Source organism: Odocoileus virginianus, chromosome 12, assembly GCF_023699985.2.
Source record: "Odocoileus virginianus isolate 20LAN1187 ecotype Illinois chromosome 12, Ovbor_1.2, whole genome shotgun sequence".
Classification (NCBI taxonomy): Eukaryota; Metazoa; Chordata; class Mammalia; order Artiodactyla; family Cervidae; genus Odocoileus; species Odocoileus virginianus.
Window position 1 is genome coordinate 17,154,400 of NC_069685.1, and position 26,516 is coordinate 17,180,915.

At 42.2% G+C, this 26,516-nt stretch overlaps 1 protein-coding gene across 3 annotated transcripts in view; it reads left to right on the top strand.

Moving 5' to 3' along the window:
- Positions 1-26,516, top strand: part of SETD7 (SET domain containing 7, histone lysine methyltransferase) — a 52,390-nt gene that overhangs the window by 10,135 nt on the left and 15,739 nt on the right. For all 3 annotated transcript variants that reach the window (XM_070474836.1, XM_070474837.1, XM_070474838.1), the window contains exons 3-5: positions 1,035-1,164; positions 15,414-15,615; positions 20,468-20,657. In XM_070474836.1, coding sequence (XP_070330937.1) covers positions 1,035-1,164; positions 15,414-15,615; positions 20,468-20,657 — 522 coding nt within the window. The remainder of the gene's footprint in view (positions 1-1,034; positions 1,165-15,413; positions 15,616-20,467; positions 20,658-26,516) is intronic.

Genomic DNA, 26,516 nt, shown 5'->3' on the forward strand with positions numbered 1-26,516 from the left:
ACTCAGGTCATTAACCCAGGAAAAAGTCAGTAGATTAACTGCTGCTTCATTTTCAACCCACGTCTGCAAAATTAGCTCAGCAACATGACTGGGGAGACACCAAGGAGGTGACTCCTGGGTGTTGTGAGATATGTGGATAATAATAAGAAACCTAAATGTTGACTGGAAACATAAATATTAGAATATACCAATTGGTGATGCAAGAAGAACCAGCAATTTAAAGATCACAGTGTAATCATGGCTACTGATGTTCAAAAATCACTCCTTAAATGGTCATGTGGATACTTCTGGCTACATTTAAAGCACAAACCCTCTGAACCCAGTGGGCAGAAGGTATATGACAAGGTTATTACTGAACATTGAAAGCAGAAAGATTTTTATAAAGTAAAGCAATGAGTTCGATGTTAAGCTTAAGCTCAAGCTTAGAAGAACTCTGAGTTTGTGTGTTTATATGATGAGGTGCAGACGTTAGGGCAGTTGTGGAGAGGTGGGTCGAGCTCTTGTCAGAAGGTAACAGAGAGGAGGGGGGGTTTCAGAGGGTGCCTGGCCAGCAGAGCTCCACATCAGACCATGTAATGATGTATAAAATTGTACTGTGCTTCGTTCTAGAACCACGCCACATATTGCCAAGACGGTGTGCCATCTCCACCACGTTTCGGTTAAGCATGACCGTTCAGGGACACTCATTCCAAACCTGAGGAGTAGCGTGTGGAGAAGTACTGAGTCAACCGAAACTCACACTGCAGATGTTACTATCGAGAATAAGTTTCAGTCCCTCGTAAAATATGAGCGTGGGTTGGGTTCCTATTCTTACATGTGTCTAAGGTGGTCTATCGTGGACCCACCCTTTTGAAAGAGTATCTAAGTAGAATTGATGGTGCTGATGCAGGCAGAGAAAGCTTGGCATCCGCCCTTCCCTGAGCAAGGAAGGGACCCCCAGTCTGCTCAGGGCACCTGCTGGCAGCATCTGAGCACACACCTGATGGTGGGGGAGCGTGGAAGCTAAGGTTTGCCCTGTGTTTGCCTTTCCCCAGGGCACCTGGACGACGATGGATTACCGCACGGCTTCTGCACAGTCACCTACTCCTCCACGGACAGATTCGAGGGCAACTTCATTCACGGAGAAAAGAATGGACGGGGCAAGTTCTTCTTCTTTGATGGCAGGTAGCACTTGCGGTTTTGTTTTGCTTTGTTTGGGGGGGTAGGAGGTGGGTACCGAATTATTTGGAAGAATGATATGAATGAGAGAATTTCAGTATTTTAGTACAACTTTTAGGAAAGGTCAGGGTAAGCCCCACATGCATGTACTGCTTTGGGGACCAGGGAATTCACCCCCTGTTACAGAACTCGAGTGGCCTGTATGGAGTAGAGCCAATCTGCTGCCCCCAGGTGGTGGTGAGGAAAGTGTTTGGTGCGGGGCACCATGCAAGGAGTCCAGGGCACCTACTGCTGCCTGTTACACTCCTGTACGGGTTTCAGGAAAGTGTTTTTAAAGACAAGGTAAGGGCAGGGCATCCCAGGATATGTAATGAGCGTGTGTACAATTCTGTGATAGTGAGGTAACGGGCGGCGTAACAGGGGTTCGCTTTACCAACCCAGAGGCGCCAGTGAGTCTGGGGGCTACGCACTCATGGTCATCAGTGGTCAATTTCTTCCATTCGGTGAAGGATTTAGCATCTGTAAGTCAACCTGGGAAATGTGCATCAGATACTGTTACCTAGGTGCTTCAGAGAGGAGCTACAGCAGAGGCTATGGGGGAGGGGTCTGTCCCGGGAAGATCCCATAGGGTCCCGCTTGGTTACCTCGCCCCCACCATGGCTATGGCCTGAGACTCAGCTCTGCCCGCATCACCTCCGAGGGTGTGCTTGTCAAAGACACCTTCTGCCGTGCCAGATTCAGGGGCCCCCGTCATGCACAAGTCGGTGGGTCTTTGATGGATTCCACCTGCTTGTTCAGGTAATGCGTCTCCATAGAGTTACACAATTGGGGATCGTTCTTCATCAGGGACCAGTGTGTGCAATCCCAGTAGTGACCGATCCACGCTCTTTTTTGAGTGTAATGCACACTTACTGCATTGCATTCAGCCCATTCTCAGACATCATGGTCCAGTTTCTTGATTTCCTGAAAGAAGCTTCAGCCACCCCATTGTTTCTTCACCTTCATCATTTTCTCAGCGTATTCTCTCTCCTCCTGAGATTAGTCAAGAGAATATTTAGCAGAGGCCTTCAAAGCCCCATCATCACGGTTCATGCAGTAAGACCGGTGAACATAGGGGGGGATCCAGACCCAGTGTTGTAAATGCTTGTCTTTGGGGTGACTAGATAATTGCATGTGATACTTAATGCTGACGTTGTAATAGTGTTTCCTATGTTCTCCCTCTAGTTAAAATATTTTTCACAGCAGGATTCTTTAACTTTGCTTTCACCTCCTGTATGAGAGCACCATGAGGCAGAAGTTCTTCACCTTCCTGAGATACGTGGGAATAGCTAGGACTCTTCTCTTTCAAAAGAGATGGGTTACACAGGTCCAGCTTGCGAGTAGTGACTTTTAAGCCATGTCATCTTCAGAAATGAGGAGTGGCTGGGTGAATATCTCCAGCAATTAGAAGAATTCAGAGGCATGGAAGAACCGGCTCTTTTCATGCCACTTGACTGAGTAATACAGAAATGGATTTTTTTTGGCTGCATGTAGGATCTTAGTTCCCTGAACAGGGATCCAACCCATGCCCCCCTGAGTGGAAGCACAGAGCCCTAACCGCTGGACTTCCAGGGAAGACCCCAGAAATGGATTTAGCTAAAGCAGATTATAGAATTCTGTGGGACAAGATGCTGAAAGCTCAGCTTCTCTGTATCCCAGTGCTGAATCAAATCTCGGAGACAGAGTTTTGGGTGAGCTAGAAAAGAGTAGCTTTATTGCTTTGCCAGGCAGAGGGGAACACAGCGGGCTAATGCCCTCAAAACCAAGTGTCCCGGCTTGGGGAAGACAGTGACAAGTTTTATAGTAATTGTTCAAAGAGGGCGTGACCAACTCATGGACATTCTTCTGGTGGGTTGGTGGTGAGATAAATAGGAGTCCACATGGTCAACCTTCAGGTCCAACTGGTCTGGGGTCTCCATGCTTGTGGGCAGCATACCGTCATTAATCGCTAACTTCTCCCACCTGGAGGGGTGTTCAGTCTCTGCAGAATGGCTCAAAGATATTGTCTGTCACCTGTATCTGTTGATGGGAAAATAGGACTTTGCCCCAAGGCTGCTCTGGACTGTTTCTCCCTGGTCTTGTATCCCCTAATTAACAACTGCTTGAATCTGCCCCTTGGAACTCAGGGGAGGTCATGGAGGCTGAATGAAGGTTGTTGCCTGGAATCAAAGAAATGGGGCCACAGAAAGGCCTTTTGCCCAGGAGCCCCACAGGGTCCCGCTCAGTATCAGACATAGCACCACTTGCTAAATTCTTGACATTGGTAATAAGCTGAAACTTCTACAAACCTTGGAATTCCTCAGGAGAGAAATTGTCTAAGCTGATAGCTGAAGGGGATCACAGACACTGGCTTGTGACCCAGATCCCATTCCTTTTCTGTAGGTGGAGTGAATTGCTTTTTTAAAAAAAATGTTAATACGTCTTCAGGCTCTCAATTATTTGAAATAAGGAGGGGTGAGGAAAGCAATAAAAGCCTCAGAGAACTTTTGTAAACTTTTAATTCCAACCTTCTCTTTCCCATTGTCCCCAGCCCCACACTCAACCTCATTTTAGCAGAAACTGGTTTCCAAACTATTCATGTTAATCAGTATTCTACTTCCTTTTTCCTGCACTGGTGGATACCCAAGGTCTGTAGTGACCTCTTGCTGGGTTTGGTATCAGTGCTTTCCTCTCTCACAACCCCTTTAAGCCATCCAGAGGGAGATTTTTCCTGCCTCGTTGCCACAAGAGTTTATTTATAACTCTTTTTTGGAAAGTGTCACTATTTATCTCATGCAGCTATTCTTTTATTCATTCAACAAATATATATCTATATAAATGTCTTATTTCCAAGGACTTCCCTGGCAGTCCAGTGGTTAAGACTCCTCACTTCCAATGCACAGGGTGCGGGTTGAATCCCTGGTTGGGGTACTGAGATCCCACAAGCAGCAAGGTGCAGCCAGAAATAAGTCTCTCCCCTACAGAAGTGAGGTTTCCTTGAGGGCAAAATCTGTGTCTGTTTCATCTTCTGTGCCTCATAACACTCACTCTTAATTTGGTACTGAAAAAAGTTCTTGCTGAGTGGGGATGGGAGATGAAAAAGAGGGTAGAATTCTCAGACACATAGACACACACACACAAGTGTTTAAAGAGTGCTTTAAATCTCTTAGTTTGAAGGTCATACCTAATTAATTGATTGACTCTGGGAAAACAGTCCACAGGTTTGGTTGAATTTAGTGTTGGTTATGGGCTTGCTTTGGGCTTCCCAGGTGTCTCAGTGGTAAAGATAAATGTCTTATTTATCTTTAAGACTCCACCTGCCGACACAGGAGACTTGGGTTTGATCCCTGGGTCAAGAAGATCCACTGCAGTAGGCAATGGCAACCTGCTTCAGTATTTTTGCCTGGAGAATCCCATAGACAGAGGAGCTTGATGGGCCAAAGTCCATGGGGTCACAAAGAGTCTGACATGACAGAGTGACTGAGCGCGTGGGCTTGCTCTGTACTCAAGAGTCAGGCTAGGTTTCCCACCCATGTGCCAGGAATGAGGCCTGGGGTGCCGAGGGGGACCTTGAGTCTTCCAAACACATCCCTCCTCCTGTCAAGCTAGTCACGTCCAGCTCTGACCAGCTTCCTCCAGTTCCTCCAGCGTGCCTTACGCTGAGATCTGCCTGTGGGTCAAGACCAGGGCAAACTGAAGCACCAGGTAAGGCTGAAGCATTAGGTCAGTAACCATCTAAGGAATAGAAAGAAATTCACTTTTTTCTTTTTTTCTTTTGGGGGCACAAATTCATTGGTTTTTATACCTACCACTCAAACACCTGAAGAGACTTAGGGCCAATGGGAGTCTCAAAGAATGAGGGTATTAGCAAGCACCTGAAAAGCTCACCCTTGTTAGCCTTGTGCATGTGGCAGGTAATCCCCTGAGGGGAGAAGATCAGTCTCACTGCCTTTGTGACATGGGATGACAGTGTGGTGACAGGTTCTTAAAAGGTCGTAATCACCTTCTTTCTTAAGCCCAATAAGGATCATGCTGTGAGACATCTACTAAAAGGATTTGTGAAAGAATAGATTGATGGTCACGGTAGGGGAGGGAAAGGGTGGGATGACTTGAGAGAGTAGTCCTGCAACAGACATTACCGTACGTGAAGTGGCTAGTAGCTGGGAATTTGCTGTGTGATCCAGGGAACTGAAAGCTGGTGCTATGTGATGACTTGGAGCGGGCGACGGGAAGGGAAGAGGGTGGGCATTTTAGGAGACAACCGGAGGCGCGTATGTAAGCCTATGACTGACTCATGTTAATGTATGGCGGATACCATCCCAATATTGTACTAATAGAGTAATTATTCTCCAGTTAAAAGTAAATTAAAAAAAAAAAGAATTTGTGGAAAAATTAGGGAGTCTTATGACTGAAATAAAATGCTGCGGAATCTATTAGATCTAACAGGGAGGTGCATAGAGAAGTCAGTTTCTGCATGAAGCAGCACCTTAGTTTACATTGCTTTATTAATTTTTCTCCCTATTACTGCTTCCAATTTTCAGGGTCTGATGTATTGAGTAAAATGAAGTGGGCATTCAGGGTTTTTACTACCGGTCAGGAGTCTTTAGTCTGGAAAATTCCTCCAAAAAGGGTGGAATCAAGGTTTTGAAATAACCATTGAGGAAACAAAAGGTTTCTGATAAAGTTTTTTAAAGTTGTGCGAACCTGTAGTACTAGCTTATGTTACCAATCAAGGCTTTGTTTGCAGTTACAGGAGCCTGTGTTTGGAAAATTCCAGGGTAGTGACAGAAGACTTGGCTTGATGCATTTTTAATCTTATATAAAACCTGAACCTGGTTGTATGATTTTTTTTTTAACTTGAGGCATGATTCATATACAAAAATCTGTACATGTTTAATGTACACAACTTGAATTTGGCATGGTCTGCATCCATGAAACCATCACCACAATCTGTGCCGTAGACTGGGTGTGTGATTTATGAGAAGGTTTCAAACAAATAAAAACTTATATCAAGAAAGATCTGGAATCGGTTTTTCCCTTTACACAGAATATGATAAATCTGAATAAGAATTTTAAATATGCAGATCACCAGGAAAGATGGCCTGGAAAAATAGAAGCAGAATATTTTATTTTGATTTTAAATTACATGGGTAGCAAATACTTGGTAGAAAAAAGAACTTCAAGAAATACGGAAATGTAAAAAGTGAATATGCTCAGTTGCCTCAGTCATGTTGACCCTATGGACTGTAGCCTGCCAGGCTCCTCTGCCCATGGGAATTCCCAGGCAAGAATACTGGAGTGGGTTGCCATTCCCTTCTCCAGGGAATCTTCCCAACCCAGGGATCGAACCCAGGTCTACCACATTGCAGGCAGATTCTTGACTGTCGGAGCCTTCAGGAACTAGCTATCTCTTTCTAAATCAGTATAGATAGCCAACATGTACATTTTTACTGCTGTCTCAGCTTCAGAATTGTCACCAGTTTTGAGATCTTAACAAACAGTTGACCTGTATTTTCTTAAGTTAAATCTGGTTTATTATGTCAGAGACCTAAAGTCTGACCAAGCAGATAGTTTATCCCACAATTGAGGAATGAATGAGAAAATTGACCTGATTTTTTAAACTGTCTTTTCAAGCAGCTGTTGTTTTCCAGTCTGCCCCTCCCATCCCCACCCCTGCCCCAGCCTTTTTTTTTTTTTGCCACATCATGCTACTTGCAGGAGATTAGTTCCCCGACCAGGGATTAAACTCCAGCCCTGCTGTGAAACCGCCTAACCGCTGGACTACCAGGCAGTTCCCCATTTTTCCCCCTTTCTAATGGAAAGAAGAAGATTGTCCTAAGATTAGGTAATTGGGACTTCCTAACATCTGCTCTGGTCCTGATATAAAAGTGTTGATGTGGTGAGGAGAAAGGAATCTTGCGGCTTTGTTGTGGTTCTGGAGTCTCTCTGGCACCAGTAATTCACTGGAGTACTGTAGGGTATTACAAAATGTTTAGTAGGCAACATGCTTCGATATACACATCTCTGATTTTTAATACAGTAATAATCCCAGATTCTGGGACATCTTAATGTCCCAATTGTTCCCATCTCGACCAAGATTTGTGGATGTAAAGGCAATTTAGCAGGACTTCTCGAAATCTTAGAATGGTATCAAGAAAAAGATATTTCAATGTAGAGTGTCTTTGGCCTGTGTGATATTAGGGCATCATGTGGTTTTTAGCCTGATTATGAAATAGAGATAAATGAATTCATTCAGGTTTTTTTTTTTTTTTTTTAACATTATTGATGCTTCCTCCTGACCTGCCAATTAGATTTCAAAGTATTATGTTACTCCATGACTTCATCCTCCTCTGCCCAAGTCATTTTCTGATGTTGATTTGTTCCTAATGAATCTGGCTAAGAGGGCTCCTTGTAGTTAATCATGGACCAGATAACTTAAGAGAAGCTGCCCATCTGCTGAGCCACTGAGAAGGGTGGTATTTTCCAGGTGACAGGTCCACAGACAGAGTTCTTTTGTTTGGTTTTTAGAAAGCACTTGGTTGCATTTCAGAGAAATTGGAGTTGGAACAGACTTCTGAAGTCATGTATCCCAACCTCCCACACAAGGCAAAAGTCCCTTCTATGTTGCTTTTGTTGGAACTAGGCTCAACAAATATCATCTGTATCCTAAGGAACAGTTCTGACTGAGGCAGAGCGTTTTGTGATGTATGAGAAGAAAGGGAGGGGAATGAGGTGGAGAACTTTGAATACCTACCATTTGTCCAACCCTGGGCACACAGCCTTCACAACAATCTGTGAGGTAGGTTTTATAGTCCTTTTTTACTTATGAAGAAACTAAGGCACAGAGCGGTGAAGTGATTTACCCCAGGTGACCTCATCGCTAGGAGTTGGAGCTGAGAGTCAAGCCAAGGTGAGTTCAGTTCCAAAGCCACCCCTCTTCTCCCTGCATCTGCTCCCTTCCTCTCACAGGAACCAAGGATATAGCTCCAAACTTCCCTGGCAGTCCAGTGGTTAAGGCTTCGCGCTTCCACTGCAGGGAGCCCAGGTTCAATCCCTGGTCAGGGCACTAAGACCCCACAAGCCAAGGGAAAAAAAAAATAGCTCTGATCCTGACAGTCTTTGTTTCATGCCTTCATTTTACTTGAGGTTACTCATTAGCTTTAATTGTGGAAAATTCAAAGGAGTCCTGGGGTGAATTCAGTCACTTTCTTATAGGAGCTTAAACAACTTGGGAGCTTGGCACATTGACGGGAGATTTTCCTGAGGAATCACCTCAGAAGAGCCCTGCCCTAGCGAGTTGGCCTCCCTCAACTTGTTTCCTTGTTTGAAAAATGGGGATAATTATTATCAACTTCTCCTAGTTGTGAAGACTAAGTGAAAAACCATGTAAAGACCTTAGAGGGGAGGGTACCTCGTAGGAGCTCTACTAGTAATTTTTTAAAAACTAGATCACCAGTCTGTTAAAAAAAAAGGATATAACTCAGTTTAGGATATAACCCTTTATAACGGGTTTCCCTGGTGGCTCAGTCGGTAAAGAATCCACCTGCAATGCAGGAAACCCAGGTTCAGTCCCTGGGTTGGGAAGATCCCCTGGAGCAGGAAATGGCAACCCACTCCAGTATTCTGGAAAATTCCATGGACAGAGGAGCCTGGCGGGCAACAGTCCATGGGGTCGCAAAGAGTCAGACACAACTTAGCAACCAAACTCAGAAACAGCCAGATGGAAGAGATGCATTGAGCAAAGTCAGAGGAAGGGGCACGGGGCTCCTAGACCCCCTCCAAGGGTGTCACTCTCCCAGCGTCTTCACAAGGTCACCAACCCAGAAGCTCCCTACTTTTTTCCTATTACTCTGTGTCTGCGTTTTTTTCCACACAATCAGATAACATCTCCATTTCCCCACATCATTGCTTTATGTGTGTGTGTGGTGATAATACTTAAGATCTAACTCTCTTGGGAGTTCCCTGGTGGCCTAGCGGTTAAGATTCCAGACTTTCACTGTCAGGGCCTAGGTTCAATCCCTGGTCAGGGAACTGAGATCCCACAGCTATGCGGCATGGGCAAGGAAAAAGATCTACTCTCTTAGCAACTTTCGAGTATAAAAGTATTGTTAATTATAGTCCCTATGCTGTATATCCTCAGAACTTACTCATCTTATAACTGGAAGTTTGTACCCTTTGACCAACATATCTGCATCTCCCCACCCCCCAGCCCCTGGCGTCCACTGCTCTTTACTTGTATGTTTCGAGGAATTAGACTTTTCTGATTTTATTTATTTTTTATTTCAAATTTTGTGGTCATGCCAAAAGGCATGTGGGATCCTAGTTCCCCAACCAGGGATTGAACCCTCACCCCCTGCATTGGAAATGAGGGGTCCTAACCCCTGGACTGCCAGGGAAGTCCCAAGTTAAGCTTTTTTAGGTTCCACATATGAGTGGGGACAGAGTATTTGTCTTTGTCTGACTTACTTGACTTAACACAATGCCCTCAAGAGCAAGGATGGATTATTACTGTTTTGATTTTTTACTACTATATTTTATTACTGATGTTACTATTATCAGTTAACAGTGGCCAGCAGGGTTTTCCCAGGGCTTATTTTTACAGAGCAAAACTCAATTTCACTGATTGCTCTTCACATATCCTACTGTTATCTTGAAACTTTATAACAATCAGAAGCTACAGACTCATAGATCTTCTATTAAAAGGTAAAAAATTTTGAAGACAGAACACAGGATTACATGGAAGCATGACAGAGCTCCATGTAGTTTGCATGTCACATCCTGGAGGAAGTTGGCTTTTCTGGTTGGATAGAACCCTAGTAGATGAGTTGGGGTTTTTTATTGCTGTTCTTCTTTACTTAGTTCTAAATATTTTAAGAGATAATATGTAATATAATGTTGTATGCTGATGATATCTCAATTTTTTAAGAAAAAGAGCATTTTAAAATATATAGTCATATAACAATGTTTTAATACTGAGTCACAGTTTAATTTGGTTAGAGATAGGAATTTAAAGTAGCATTATCCTTCATTTAAAAAATCCTTCTCAGGTCTTCCTTGTCCAGTGGTTGCCCGATGCAGGGGTCCTAGATCTGGTCCCAAGTCAGGGAACTAGATCCCACATTCTGCAACTGAAGAGCCTGTGTGCTGCAACTAAGACCTGGCATGGCCAAAAAATAAAAAAATAAATAAATTTTTAAAAAATAAAATTTCTCTCTAGGTTCTGTACTAGACATAAGGAAGGGAACACAGTGCTGGAGAGAACAGAGTTTATGCCTCAGGAGCTGGAAAGTCCCAAACCTTCTAGAGCCCAAAATATAAAGGAAAAGCCAAAGCTGTTTAGTCTCCTAAGAACACTTTTTTGTATTCAGATATTAAAGAGAATTCTTCAATGAAAATAGTTGAATAGATTGCAGATGTATCTGCCTAGGTAAACAACTATAAATTTTTTTCATTTCTTTCCAAGTTAGGTTACTGGAAAGTTAAGTACAAGAGCTTTGATAAAACAGATAAAAATGGCCTGTGTGTATATGGGAAGAAAGAAATCTAATTAAAATTGATTTTTACATTTTTTCCATGTTTTCAAGTTATTTGATTCAAGTGCTCGTACTGGAAAAATCAAACCATTTTTTGTAGCTTCTTAACATACTAAAATATCGGCCAAGTGTTGAAAGAAATTTTAAGAAAATACAAGTCAAGAACATTGGGTGTGGTATGATCCCAGTTTTTGCTAAAACAGCAACCACGCGAGGTTGGAAAATGCATAAGGTATTAATGGAGAAAAGTCTTAAATGATGTATGCCGAACTGAGCAAGAGTCCAGGGAGTTTCTGCTTTCCACATCTTTGTAGTGTTTGATTTGCTTTATGTTTACTTGTTTGTTCATTTTACAATGACTATGTTTTACTTTTTTCACTTAAAGAAGCATTTATTCCATCCTTCCCTCAGAGAGGAATCTTTCTAGCTGGTTTTTTTAAGGTAAATTTAGAGCAGTGTTGTTAATTTCTTTGACTGTCTACTCCAGAGTCTATAACCAGTTCCCCGGTGCTGCTGTTTTAAGCTAAGTTTCTCAGCAAAAAGCTCACCATCATATACATGAAAGTGCATGCTTAATAATAATAGTTGTTATTCGAGCAGTCGTTATGTCCTAACATCTTCTAAGCACTTGCTATGTATTAAACCTTGTAATCCTGAATAGCCTCATTAGTAGCTGCAGTTTACGAATGGAGAAATATAAAGCACAGAGTTTAAGAAACTTTCCTCACTTGCAATTGAGTGGCTACAAGATAATGCCATTTTCTCATAGTTGATTTCTTTTTTAAATGCACATACACTTCATATAAAAAATTCTCCCTGCGCTTGAGAAATACTCTTAACATGGTTATGTTCCTTCTCAATTTTCTCTTCTCAGAGCAAGATTATCCCATTTCCCAGTTCCACTCTTTCATTTAGGAAATACCGCTTGAAGATATGCTGTGTTTATATGTGAGGGGAAAAATACATAATGCCTAATTTGTTCCTGTAAAGGGCTTACAATCTATTTAGAGAACTAGGACCCATAAGCTGATCATGGATAAAGATGTGGCACATCCTGTACTAGTTGAAGACTAGGCTTCGGTGACTGTGGTTGCAGAGGTCAAGATAGCCTCCTTTGGAAGCAGGGCTGCATGTGGGTGAAGGGGAAGCTCCAGGGAGGCCAGTGATGAGCACCCTTCTCTATAGTATAACTCCCCATGCCATTTCAGCAAGAAAGATAAGAAAGTTTTCCCTCCATAGCTACTTCTCAAATATGACCAGGTACTAACAATCAAGTACAACATAATGCCGTTTTCTCATAGCTGATTTCTTTTTTAAATAGAAAAAGACCAGAGGTTGGAGAATATTCATTCTTTTTCCCAAACTTATTTTTGTTTTGAATGATTAAAAGGCAAATGTGACCCACAACTTTTTTTTTTTCCCCCTGAAGTCATCCTCAGGAGTTTAAAAAGTTTAGTTACGTATGTTTCAAGGCAAGAACCAGGGAAAACCCAGTATAGAAGCTAAGATACATAGAGGTGTGCTTGAGGCCAGTGAATAAACTAATGTAACCAGGGGGTTCTAGAGCAGAAGTTGGGCAAACCTTTCTTGCCCAGGGGGAGATAGTAAATATTTTAGACTTTGGGGGCCACATATGGCCTCCGTTGCAACTATTCAACTCTGCTGCTGTGATATGAAAGCAGCCACAGAGGATACGGAAAGGAATGTTCGTGGCCGTGTTCCAGTAAAACTGTATTTACAAAAACAGGCAGCCAGCTACGGTTTGCCAACCTTTTCGGGAGGAAAAGTTAGAGAAAGAAGTGGTGCCTTTAACACCAGACTAAGAAGTTTTTTATTTCCTCAGTGACAGAGGATTTCAGAGACTTATCAGTTTTTATTGCCTTGGAGATCACAGTTCATATGATAACATGTCCCTTTTTTGTTATCAGATTCCATCCAAGTTACCAAAAAAATTTACCAGGGAAGCTAAGCTGCTTCCTCAGTCGGGGGCTGGAAAACAATGCAGTAACTTTTGCTCTCCGAAGTCTCAAGACTTTGCATTTGGGAATCTTAGGTTTATTGAGCTACAGGAAATAGCCGTTTGTTCTTGGGATTATGATACTAATAAGGGTGGGCTCTGCTGTAAGGGAGGGGGAGACAAGTTACTGATATGACTGGGGGAAATATGTGCAAATCCACATGATTGTTTAACTGATTCTTGAGACCCATGCCTTGTAGATTTCATCATAAACCTAAGAAATATTGGCAGACTAGTCTGTCAGGGGATAGTTCTGCCCAAACACACAGTAACATTTTGAATGTCTGACTGAGAATGGACAGAGAATTCAGTCCATAGGGTTGCCAGGTTTAGCAAATAAAAATCCAGGCCACCCAGTTAAAATGGTATTCCAAGTGGCTCAGTGGTAAAGAATATGCCTGCAAGACAGGAGACCTGGGTTCAATCCCTGGGTTAGGAAGATCCCCTGGAGTAGGAAATGGCAACCCATCCCAAAACTCTTGCCTAGAATATTCCATGGGCAGAGGAGCCTGGCAGGCTACAATCCATGGGGTCGCAAAGAGTCAAACATAACTGAACACGCACACACGTACACACATAGATAAGCAACAAAAAATGTTTTAGTGTAATTATGTCCTGTTCAATATTTGGGACATAATTATGCTAAAAAAAGTTATTTGTTATTTATCTGAAACTACACTGAGCATCCTGTATTTTACCTGGTAATTCCCCAAGTCAAGATGGATAATTAAATAGTTTTTTGTCCTATCTGTTGCATCATTATATCAGTTGATTGGTTATCCTTCACCAAGGTTGTTCTTTTTTTTTTTTTTCATGGTGGGAATCTAATGACAGTGTAATCTCATTAATTCCAACCTCACTAATTTAGAATTTTGATTACTGATGCAAGGGCTATGCTGAAGTACACCCTCGTCTCTACATGAATTTACTAGGCCTATTTATCACTGATCATACAAACAAAACTGAAAGAGAATGATTTATCTCTTTGGGAGACTACAAATAGTCTAATTACATTGTAATCAGAGGGTATCGTTATTTCAACTGTGCTTTTCTTTTAATAATTACAGATCAGTCTGTCATTCATTAACAGCAAGATAAGACTCTTCCAGGTAGAGTCGGGTGCAGCCACATCCATCCCCGTGGCTCCCACCTGTCCCCAGTACCTGTCTCCTGGTTTTGTGGTTGTCTTGTTCATAATGCTTCCTAGATCTTCATACAGCTGTGCTCACTACTTGAAGGCATCCTATAAATATCTGTTAGTTGAATTAATGAATGAATATTATCTGTGTGTGTTAAAATAATCAAACTTTTGTTGCTAACCATCTTATGTTTTAATTGTAAAAAATAATAATAATTTGAGCTGGTCTTTCCCTTTATTCCAAATTTCTGTTCATAAAGGAATTTTTGGATAAAGTTAGCTTCATTGCATAATGGCCTTTGCAAGGCTGACACTCAAAATATGTTATGAAATCCAAAAAGTGTTTTATGAGGAGAGAAAAAAAGGTTCTTATAAAATCAACATAAACACCCCTGTGAGCTTTCTTCAGTTTTGGGACTATGGATCTCAAACTTTCTATCAGGCTACTAATGAATCCACCTACAATGCAGGAGACTCAAAGAACTGGGTTTGATCTCTGGATCAGGAAGATCCCCTGGAGAACAAGATGGCAACCCACTCCAGTATTCTTGCCTCGAGAATCCCATGGACAGAGGAACCTGGCAAGCTACAGTATATGGGGTCTCAAAAGAGTTGGACATGGCTAAAGTGACTAAACAACAACAACAAATGATATTAGTCAGGTTTAGCCTGCCATCTTCCATACTTTACCCCCATTGCTCATGATCACACATAGACATAGACACACACACATACACAAGTACCTTCCCATATATCTTCCAAAGAGATGGAAGGGGATACTTTTGATTGGATACTAATTGTGGTTGTCACCAGTAAATAATGCATTAATAGTGTAAAACAAATAGGTAGACATCTACACGTTCTAAACCACATCTGTTTTATTAGAGACCACTCTATACAAGCCATCTAAAGACCTTTGAGAACTCCCAGTGAATTCTGGACCACTCTTGAGGGAAATTAAGCAGGAGTGTTTTATGTGTGGAAAGGGTAACACCAGCATTTCTGTTGCCTGGTATTGGTCAGCATCTAGCCTTGGAAACATGTGTGCTTAGTCACTCAGTGGTATCCAATTTTTTGTGACCCCACGGACTGTAGCCCACCAGGCTCCTCTGTCCAAGGGGATTCTCCAGGCAAGATACTGGAGTGGGTTCCCATGCATTCCTCCAGCGGATCTTCCCAACCCAGGAATCAAACCCAGGTCTCCTGCATTGCAGGTGGATTCTTTACCATCTGAGCCCCCAGGGAAGCCCCAGGAAACATAACTTAGATGAGGCTTATTCTGTTTCCACTTGTGGTTTCTTTCTCTTGTATTTCTTTCAGTAGAGAAACTGGATTTAATAGGAGCTAGGAGATTAGGAATTAAATCTTCCTCTGTTTCTAATCCTACCCATATCTCAGGAGTATTTTTTCCTAGCAGTCTCAGAGAACTCAGGAGGATGTACTGAATACAGGCGGGCATTGGAACAGAGGTGGGCATGATACGATCCTGTCTTTCAGGAGAGTTGAGTCGCGGTCTCACGCTCCTCTTTTGCTCTCCCTTCCCTCACAGCACCCTGGAGGGATATTACGTGGACGATGCCCTGCAGGGGCAGGGAGTTTACACTTACGAGGACGGAGGCGTTCTCCAGGGCACGTATGTAGACGGAGAGCTGAATGGACCGGCCCAGGAGTACGACACAGATGGGAGACTCATCTTCAAGGGACAATATAAAGATAACATTCGGCATGGAGTGTGCTGGATATACTACCCAGTAAGTCTTGTCACTGCTCAATTCGCTGAAAAATAGCATGTTTTAAGACAAGGCTTTGAGTCTTCCCAATGAAGAATAAATGTATTCTCTATGTTAGAAAACGTGAGACTGTGCAAACTTGAGAGTCAGTAGCTGAAGTCAACAACTTAAGGGAGTTGTCCTCTCACTGTGAAACCGTTGACTTAAATTGTCCTCCGATCTGCTGTCAATTCCTCTTCAGGGTTGCTTTGGAAAGAATTGATTAGTCACGATTAAAACAAAATGGAGTAGACTTCCCTGGTGGTTGAGTGGCCAAGACTTCATGCTCCCGATGTAGGGAGCCTGGGTCTGATTCTACATGCCACAACTAAGACCTGGTGCAGCTAAATAAATATCTTTTAAAAAAGTAAAAGAAAACCAAACTGAGACAAACTGGCTTGATCGTACCACCAATAAAAACAAAAATACATTGATTTTTAAAAATATTTCTTTGGGATATAGAAAGAATGTTAGAATGTTTCATTGTTGCGATTAATTTTATTCTCTCTCATAGGTAAGAATGATTCCAGCAATTTCACATCTTTTTGGACATACTACACTATTGTTACTTGACTTTCCAATCCCCCTCCCCATTTTTTGGTTTATATTGCTTAAATCAAGGTGATTAAAATTAACTAGCCTTTGAATATTTGATAACATTTACGATCTTTCTGGAGTTGACTACAGCAGAAAGATGCAGCAAAAACCCATGGCTGGGAATTAATGTTGTAATTTTTGTTTGCATTTCAAATACCCCATCTGTTCTTAGTGAATTTCCAGAAAATGTTTCAGAAAATGGACCTGCAAAAATATTTTATCTAATATTTTATTTTGTCCAGAGCTTAAGTCAAAATATGTTTTTTCTTACTCTTAATCCTATCCTTTTATGATTTAAAAGTATCAGTAAAAACAAAGTCTCTATTATATGTATAACAAGAAAAGTAATACCAGCAAAATCTACTTACACATTATTGTTGCTGAAAAATAAGTTATACTCTAGCCAAAGAAAAAAATTGTGAAACATTTTTTTAAATTATTGTTAAAGCATTTACACATTCTCTTGGTAGGATCTGCAATAGCTCAGAAATTTCTGTTACAGAGGGAGAAGAGGTGGAGGTATTTACCAGATTAGGAAGCTGAAACTTCTGTCGCTTTGTCACTAGGCAGGATAAGCTTCCTACTGCCCTGTGCTAGGGAGCTGCCCATAGCACAGTGAATCTTGAAATCAGGGAAAGTGGAATTCCTCCTGGGGGTTGAAATGAAGGAAATGCAATGAATTACAAGATTCTCCCACTCCCTGTAATTTTACTTGTAACTATGATCAATTTAAGTCCCTAGAGGATATCAAAGCTGCACTAAGGTAAATTGATCTGATTCACTCAATGCAGTTGCAGTTTGAAACCTAAAATGCACAGGTGCATTTTAGCCTTCAGCTTTAATTAGTGTCCTTTTAAACACCGAGAGAGGACTCCACCTCAGGAAGGAAGAAGCACTGGGGAGTTACAAGCTGTCAAAATTAACTTGGTTGATGACATTTTGTGTATAGTATCTGTTGGCACTGGGGCCAGGCGTGAGGCTGGTGATCACATCCCACTGCTCTGATCTCCGGGTTGAGAATCAATTAAGAAGCGGGCTTCCCTGATGTCTCAGACAGTAAACAGCCTGCCTGCAATGCAGGAGATCCGGATTCAGTCCCTGTGTATGGCAGCCCACTCCAGTATTCCTACCTGGAGAATTCCATGGACAGAGGAGCCTGGAGTAAAGAATTCACCTGCAATGCAAGTGACCCAGGTTCAATTCCTGGGCTGGGAAGATCCCCTGGAGAAAGGAATAGCAGCCCACTCCAGTATTCCTACCTGGAGAATTCCATGGACAGAGGAGCCTGGTGGGCTACAGTTCCTAAGGTCACAAAGAGTCGGACTCAACTGAGCAGTTAAGAAATGGACATAGGTGTCAGGGATCGGGACTTCCTTATGGCAGAGTTAGAATGCAGAGGTGTCATGGGTTTCTACTTCTGCCCCTCTGAACTAAACAGATGGGCCAGGTGCCCACAGAGCAGCTAGAAAGCTTCAGGTTTCCCTTGGGGAGTAGGGCTGCCTGGGGGAGCTTCCCCAAGGAGAAGAGAGGATGAGAGGGGAGCAGGTGCAGCCCATGGGCGCTGCCAATTCTCAGAACAGGTGAGCGAAAATGCAGAACATGTGAGAGCAGCAGACTTTATCCTGTTAACCCCCATCTGGTAGAGATGGGTGTCAGATCCTGCCGTCTCACCGATCAAGTGAAGGATTCCTCTTCCGATTCCTCTTCCCATAGGAGGAGCTGCTGAGCAGAGGAGAAAGGGGATCAGTTTTCCCTCTGCTCCCCCTGGTACAGCCAACAGGGAAGTGTCTGTGACGTGAGGTTAAAGTAGGAACAAAGCGAGGCAAAAAATAATGATTCTCCATCCAGGATTTGTAAGCTCATTCTAAGGGTAGTTTATTTCTGTCAAAAGTTTACCTTGGAACAGTGATAGAGAGTTTTAATTAAAAACTCATAACTCCTTTCCCTGGTAGCTCAGTTGGTAAGAATCTGCCTGCAATGCAGGAGACCCGATTCAATCCATGGGTTGGGAAGATCCCCTGGAGAAGGAAATGGCATTCCACTCCAGCATTCTTGCCTGGAGAATCCCATGGACAGAGGAGCCTGGAGGGCTACAGCCCATGGGGTCGTGAAGTCAGACACGATTTAGCAACTAAAACCACCAACTCCTTTCTAAAATAAAAGAAAAATCTGCTTTATCATTCTAGACAAATAAAATCACTTGCCCACAAAAGGAAGTTTAAAGCACGTAAGGGGGAAGAAAACCTGAGACCTTAGAAAGAGAGAATGCTGAATAAATAGTCATCTTGATGGTTTAGTTAGTTACGGTATGTGAGGAGCACAAGTGTCCTGACGCCACTCAGCTGTCATCGTCGCTGGAAGTCTGAAGGCAGATCTTGCAGAATATGCGTCTCTGTTCAGGCTAGGTCGTTAAGAATTAACTCGGGAGGAAGGAAGAGCAATAATACAACCCTAACATCCTTTCTATCTGGGAAAAATGCTTCCAGGTATTTTTCTTTCTATGAAAGTGCTGTGATTCATTTTTAAATTTATAACTGTTTTTTCTCCAAAGAGCCATTAGACTCCAGTGAACTGTGGAGATTCTATACCTGGTGGTTATTTCTTCCTGCTCCTTCTCTGTAAACCACATTTGAAATCACTCAGAAGTCATCCCACATCACTGACTCTGAGTAGCTGCTTCTAGAACCTTTCAGTTGAGGAAATGACCAAGCTTTTAGAAGATGTCATGGCCTTACTAGTCTCAGGTCAAATCCACAAAAGTCTGAGATTTCCATTTATACCATGAGGATCTCCTAGATGGGAAGAAAAAAAAAGGAAACATATCTTGTACCCTAGGTTAGGTTTTTAAATATTAACTTTTTATTTAATAATATATAATAATATTTAATTTATATAATTTAATAATAATTAACTATTAGTTTATTTTTAGTGTCCCAATTCAATTTGCAAAGTTTTTACATCACCTCCTGTGTCCCTAGCACTGGTACCAGGATGCAGAATTCTACGATAGCCTCTGCCCTAAAGCATTTAAGGACCCTTGGGAGTGAAGCAAGTGACAGTAAAACAGGAAGCACAGCTGGCTCCTCTCCTGGAAGGAGGCAGAAGGGAGCAGTAAATAAAGAAGAGTGGGAAGAGAGAAGTGACGGGCAAAGGAGGAGAATTTGGTTGTTCTTTTTTCACTTCGCATTCTAGCTCAAAAAAATAAACCGTGGTATGGGACTCTCAGAAAGACAGTATCTCAAAGTTCTTTTGTTTATTCCTTGCAAAACCACAGACAACTCTCTACTCACGTACGCTAAACTAATTCTTAAGTATCTTTGAACTAAAGATTTTCTTAATAGACCAAAAATTCAGAATTCAATATTAGAAAAACAAATTTCTAAGAATAGTGAGTAAGACTGTTTTGCTGCAGACCCTCATCACATTTGATATTGGCTCAGAGTAACCCTTGTTATATTTCCTTTCAATGTTTATGACCTATTACAAAGGGGCGGCTCAGTGAGTCAAGAGTCCACCTGCAACGCAGGAGACATAGGTTCCGTCCCTGAGTGGGAAAGATCTGGAGGAGGACATGGCAACCCACTCCAGTACACTTGCCTAGAGAATCCCATGGACAGAGGAGCCTGGTGGGCTGCAGTCCATGGGGTCGCAAAGAGTTGGACACGACTGAAAGGACTGAGGACACATGCACGCACAAATACAGTGTGTTTGTTTCTTAGATAAGAAATCAAGTTAGACAGTATCAGTAACTTGTCCAGGATTATAAAGTACAGCTCCATCTCTGACTCTGTAAATCAGGTTTATACACTCTCTGTGCATATAGCCTATAGGGGACTGGGTGGGGAGGGATGATATGCCTCATGCTTTTTGTGCTCATGTGAAAAGCTGAGTTCTTAATCTGTTATCATCCATATTAGTGCTACTAACAGTGGGCGTGCACAAGAGAAATATCTTGAACTTGTGTCATTATGAGTGAGTGTGTTAAAGTCGCTCAGTTGTGTCTGATTCTTTGGGACCCCATGGACTATACAGTCCATGGAATTCTCCAGGCCAGGATACTGGAGTGGGTAGCCACTCTCCAGGGGATCTTCCCAACCCAAGGATCAAACGCAGGTCTCCCACATTGCAGACAGATTCTTTACCAGCTAAGCCACCAGGGAAGCCCAAGAATACTGGTCGTGTCATATAGATAAATACTATAATATAATATTTTCTGGTTTTGGGTTTGTCCCATCAGGATGGAGGCAGCCTTGTAGGAGAAGTAAATGAAGATGGGGAGATGACGGGAGAGAAGATAGCCTACGTATACCCTGATGAAAGGACTGCCCTGTATGGAAAATTCATCGATGGAGAGATGATAGAAGGGAAGCTGGCTACTCTTCTGTCCACTGAAGAAGGAAGGCCTCACTTTGAACTGATGCCTGGAAGTAAGTTGAATCTGCTTCAGATGAGTTGCTTTAATTCCAAAACAGGTTGCTAGGGCTTACTGGGGAGAAGTTAGTTTCCTTGTCTTGTCTGGTGTATCAGCTTGGCTGCTTATGAGACACCTCAGTACCTCAGGGGTTTACAACATCAAACACAGGTCTGATAAGCAGCTGTATTCAACTGGTCCAGGTGGGGCATGGCCAGGCCAGATGGGACTCAAGGCATCTAGTTAGGTCGGTGGTGGTGATGATGGTTTAGTCACTAAGTCATGTCCAACTCTTTGCGACCCTGTAGACTGTAGTCCACCAGGCCCTTCTGTCCATGGGTTTTCCCAGGCAAGAATACTGGATCAGTAGCCATTCCCTTCTCCAGGGGATCTTCCCAACCCAGGGATCAAACCAGCGTCTCCTACTGGTTGGCAGGCAGATTCTTTAACACTGAACCAGCATTCTCTAACGCTCGGGAAGCCCTAGTCAGCTCAGAGCCTGTGCTGGGCCTTAGCTCTGGGCCTTTCGATCCGTTTTCTCAGGCGACCACAGGAAGCCAGAGACTGAGCAGACACCTGCGATGCCTCTTGCAGCCTCAGTGTGTAACTGACACAAAGTCCCTTTCACCCACTTGTCATTGGTCAAAGCAAGTCACACGGCCAAGCCATCAGTGAAACAGGGAACGATACACCAGGCACTTTAGTAGCAGATGCTGGAAAGTCACCTGACAAGGGCATAGCTGTCTAATTCTAGTGCACAGAGGGGTGAAAAAATGACAGCGGTAATTTAATCAGTTTTAAATATTATATCTCGGGGGAAAAAACCCCTACAGTTTAATGATTGAATTGATAAAGAATCAAGTTAGGTAGATCGCCAAGTTGTAATGCTGAATCAACCTGAGTTCCAATTGGGAAAGATAAATGCACATTGGTACCTGGCCTCTTTTCAAAGTCTAATATCGAGACTTTCCTGGTGATCTGTGGTTAAGACGCCACGCTTCCACTGCAGCGAGCATGGGTTCAACCCCTGACTGGCTAAGATCTCACAGGCTGAGCGATGCGAGCGGAAGGAGGGGAACGTCTAGCATCGTCTTGGAAGACATACTCAATGCACAAATGAGCCTGTTGGTCTGCATGTTAGAAAAAGTCCTGTTTCCTTTTAGAAGTACCGGATGGCACCAAACTTTTTTCTTATTACAGAATTATTTACTGTAGAAAATCTGGAAAATATACAACGAAAAAAATCAAGGTTTTGTATTCTGAGTGGCACAATATTAAGAAAGCTAAATTGGTCTGGTTCCTTGAAAACAATGTATGAAAAAGTGAAGTGCTCAGTCGTGTCTGATTCTTTGTGACCCCATGGACTGTAGCCCACCAGACTCCCCTGTCCATGGGATTTTCCAGGCAAGAATACTGGAGAGGGTTGCTATTTCCTTCTCCAGGGGATCTTCCCAACATATATGTATTTCCAATCTAAGTTAAGGTATAAGAAGAATAAAGTAAAAAAGATAGTGCATCTAGGCATTGCTAGGCCTAGATAATATTTAGCTCTTTGGATTGGAAGGAGATTCTCCAAAGGGTGGTTGTTCAAAAATAGGAAACCTAGCACTTTGCATTTAGCTCCAACTTGGGTTGTTATAAATGTCTCCGTTTTTGTTTTTTTAAGTTAAAAATTGAGGCATTTTAAATGCAGCATGGGAGTCTGGATTGGATCCTGGAACAGAAAAAGGACATTCGTGGAAAAACTGGTGAAATCTGAATAAAGCCTGGAGTTCACTCAATAGTAACGCTATGCTGGTTTCTTAATTTGGACAAATGCACCATGTAACATAAGAAATTAACATTAGGAGAAACAGTGAGGGGCATCAGGAGTTCTCTGTACTATGTTTGCAACTTTTCTGTAAATTTAAAGTCATTCCACAATGAAGTTTTTTTTTTTTTAAGTGTAACAGTAATCTTTGAACTTTAAACTCTGGTATCTGCACTCTTCATGTCCATTTCAATAGGAGACAGTGTTACAATGTTCAGAAATGAGGAGACTCTGGCCAGGGGAAGATCCCAGTTGGTGATGCAGATTTTAAAACTTCAGAAATGGCAACACTTTTAGTGGCAAGAGTCTTGAACTTGAGAGTCACCTCGTTGGAGTCTTGGCTCCAACATTTACTGTATTATGGGTTGGGGCAGGTTACTTACCCTTTTAGAACCTGTTTCTTCATGATACAATACAGATATTGGCACCTATCATAAAGCCCCATCAGGAAAGTTATTGTGGTTATTACACTTTTCTTGGTGTAAGTATGAAACACATTTTGGAAAGTGAGAGTGATCAGTCTCAGGGGAATTATGGTTTTTCTTAGAACTCCTGGATGCAAATAGCAAGCACCCTCTTCAAATTCACTTAAGACCAGAAAAGGAGGGGTGGATTTATTGGCAAGATTCCAGCAGGCCTCAGTTCTTTTAAGGCTAGGTTGAACAATTTGGGTCTCAAAGGGATCGGAAAGCATAGTTGCTCTGGGTGACTGGGAGGAACCAGGCCCAGTCTTTGCTCTGTGTTCCGCCCCTTTTGTTTCTGTCTCCTTCCTCTTCCAGTTACAAGTGCTGAACCCCTGACTGGCTGACAGATGAGGGCTTTCGGGGTCATGTGGCTTCTGGCCCAGTGGTTGGGGGAGGAGGAAGCAGAATGCGAGTGTCTCACCTGAAACCCTCCTCACCGCCTGCTCCTTTCTCTCTGTGCTCTTGGACCAACAAACTGCTTCTCTCTCTCCACACTTCTTGCTGAGTTTTCTTGTGCCTCTGCCTGGAATTTCTTCTCTCCTCATTTTTTCGCCTCTTTACATAGCAATTCCATTTCCTGGCTAATGCCTATTCTGTCTCTTTTTTAGTGCAATTATCAGCATCACTTGAATGTTTCTTAGAAATGCAGGTTGTCAGGCCTCCTTCAGGACTATTAAATCAGAAGTTGCATTTTTTAAATTTAATTCTTTAAATGTTTATCAGAGTATAGTTGATTTACAATGTTGTGTTAGTTTCAGGTGTACAACAAAGTGAATCAGTTATGCCCACACATATATCCACCCTTTTTTAGATTGTTTTGCCATATAGGCCATTAGAGTATTGAGTAGAGTTCCCTGCAATATACAGTAAGTCCTTATTAATTTTTATTTTTTTGGCCGTGCCTTGCAGCTTACAGGATCTTAGTTCCCCAACCAGGGGTTGAACCTGGACCTTTGGCAGTGAAAGTGCAGAGTTCCAACCACTGGACTGCAAGGGAAAGGGAAATCCTTTCCTGTTCCATCCTTATGGCTTGGCTCCGCTCTTAGAAGTAACGTTTGTCAGTTGAATGGATGAACTGCAGTCCCAGGTCATAGTAGCAATGACAGGGGAATAGAGGGAGGAGAGGGTACCTTCAGTTGGCCTGGAGCACAGGCCTGTCTAAGGGAGCAGCGGGAGGGATGGTCAGCGTTGGAGAAGACACCGTGACTCCTTGAAAGCAGGAAGAGATGTGATATGACTCCTGCTTGTATCTGCAGAGCCCCTAGCATGGTGTTTTATGTGTAGAGTTGGCACTTAGCACATTTGTGAGGAACGTTTTAGTCTAAGGAAAGGAGATGGGAGTTCTTAGGAGAATTTCTGCACAATAGGATGTGTATTCCACAGAAATGTTTGGTTTGGAAGTGTGGGGTTTTTTGTTTTTTTTTTTTCTTGCTTGAACTTCCTTTAATCGGTCATGTGCTGGTTCTCAGCCTTCCCTGCTCTGCTTTATTGCAGGCTGGGGTGTCTACCCCTTCCCTGGTGCATTTCCCAGGCTCTGTGCCTCCGACTTCTGTCTGGGTTTGGCCACAGGCCAAGGACAGGAGCAGGGAGAAGCCCTCTGTGTGTCCCATAGAGTCCCCAGCAGGGGCCTGTCTCCTGATTCCATCTCTTAACAGGACGGTTCCCCACGGGTCCAGCTTCCCTGGGCTCCCCCAGGTCCAGAGGTCCAGGGATGGTTCTGTGGCTCAGATGGTAAAGAATCTGCCTGCCAATGCTGGAGACCTGGGTTCGATCCCTGGGTAGGGAAGATCTGAAGAAGGGCATGGCAACCCACTCCAGTATTCTTGCCTGGAGAATCCCATGGGCAGAGGAGCCTGCCAGGTTACAGTCCATGGGGTCACAAAGAGTCAGACACGATTGAGTGAGTAACGCTGCTCCTGTGACTCAGGGTTATGGCTTTCTGCTCTTGGCAGTTTTGGGCTCTTCATTGCCTTCTTTGGCTCCTCAGCTCTTCCATCTTCTATGTAACCAGTTCCCTGTATTAAATTCTCTCTCTTCAAAATACTCAAATGGTCTGTGACACGGGCTGATCTGGATTGTGACATGGACTGATCTCAGACTTTTCGTCTGAGACATTAATTTGGGTTTTGATGGTATTAAAAGAAAGAAAGAATGAGAACCTGGTAACCATTGGTAACTACTTAGGAACTGCTTAATGGATAATTTATGATGCCTTAGTGCCTAAAATAATTGACTTTTCAGGAGTAAACTTGTTACTTATTAGCCTTTGGAACACCATATATCTTCCTCATGCTCTTGGAGGGTTCTTGGAGGCTGATTCTTTGCAGAGAACTAACATTAATTCTAGAGTGGCTGTGTGTCTTCGTTTCTGGAATAAAGTACTAATTGGTTTCTGAACCACTTTAATAGAAATAAGATGACTTTGTTAATGCTTTATCAAAAGCAGTCTGTTCTTAATTCTGGTGAGGCTGAGTGTTTATTTTTGGTGAAGGAGACAATTGCCAAGGGTGGGTGGTTTGATTCTACAGACTGTGTCTAGTGTGAAAAAAACCACAAGGAAAATTTAAAACTATTATCCAATCTTATCCAACCAGAGAGAGATCTCAAGTTTTCATGACAAAGCTTTTTCTCAGTTAAAAATTTTAATTACACAAGCAGCTTTTAAATCATGTGAATAAAGAGAATTCAAAAGCAAAAATGGAATTTTAAGAGATACTCCTGATGGCTGTGAAGACCTGATAACAAAACTCCAGAATAAATCTGAAAACTATCCATTTATATTTTGCACAGCAGTCTGTAATTACTGGTGTAAACCTGCTTGTAAGAAGCTTGTTATCTAGCCAGCCAGCAACTATTTCATCCTATCACATATTTTAATTAGAATTAACATCATCACCTGGTACCCATGCCATCTACTAAGCATCCAATTGCTGTATTCAATAATAACCTAAAAATATCTTTTAGCAACTCAATTCAGAATCACAAAGTTCAACAAATGAAACAACAGATTTTAATCCCCTAGTATAAGAATATTTGATGTTATGACAATATTTGTTACACTTAAGATTCTCAAATCAGAAATGATATTGGAAGTATAACATGAGTTCTACCAATGGGTTGGATGATGATTAGGTGTAGGTCACTCATGTAATTCCAGATAGTTAAAGAATGAAAGAGCTAAAGTAAATTATGCTTTGTAAAATGGTATCCATCTTCATTATTATATTCCTGAACACAGTGAAAGCATTTCAGGAGTAATAAAAAATTATTACTTTAGATTAACTTTTTCCTGAGTATCTCTCTGTATTTTTTTCCACTTGGATATTCTGCAAAAGAAAGAAAACGCATATGTGTATCTTTTACTAGGTGAAAAAATGGGTTGGGATTTATGTATTCACAATAATAAATTCTCCTAAAAATAATGAATGTCATTATAGTCACCAAGAGATGCATAATGAATATGATGGAGAATGAAGCTAAGAATTTCATTGTGTTTGCACATTTACTCAGGATAAGTAAACTTTCTTATCATGAAAAACTATTATTAAAAAAAAAAGCTCTCCATTTATACTGAAGAATTTCATTCTAGTTGGTCTAACTT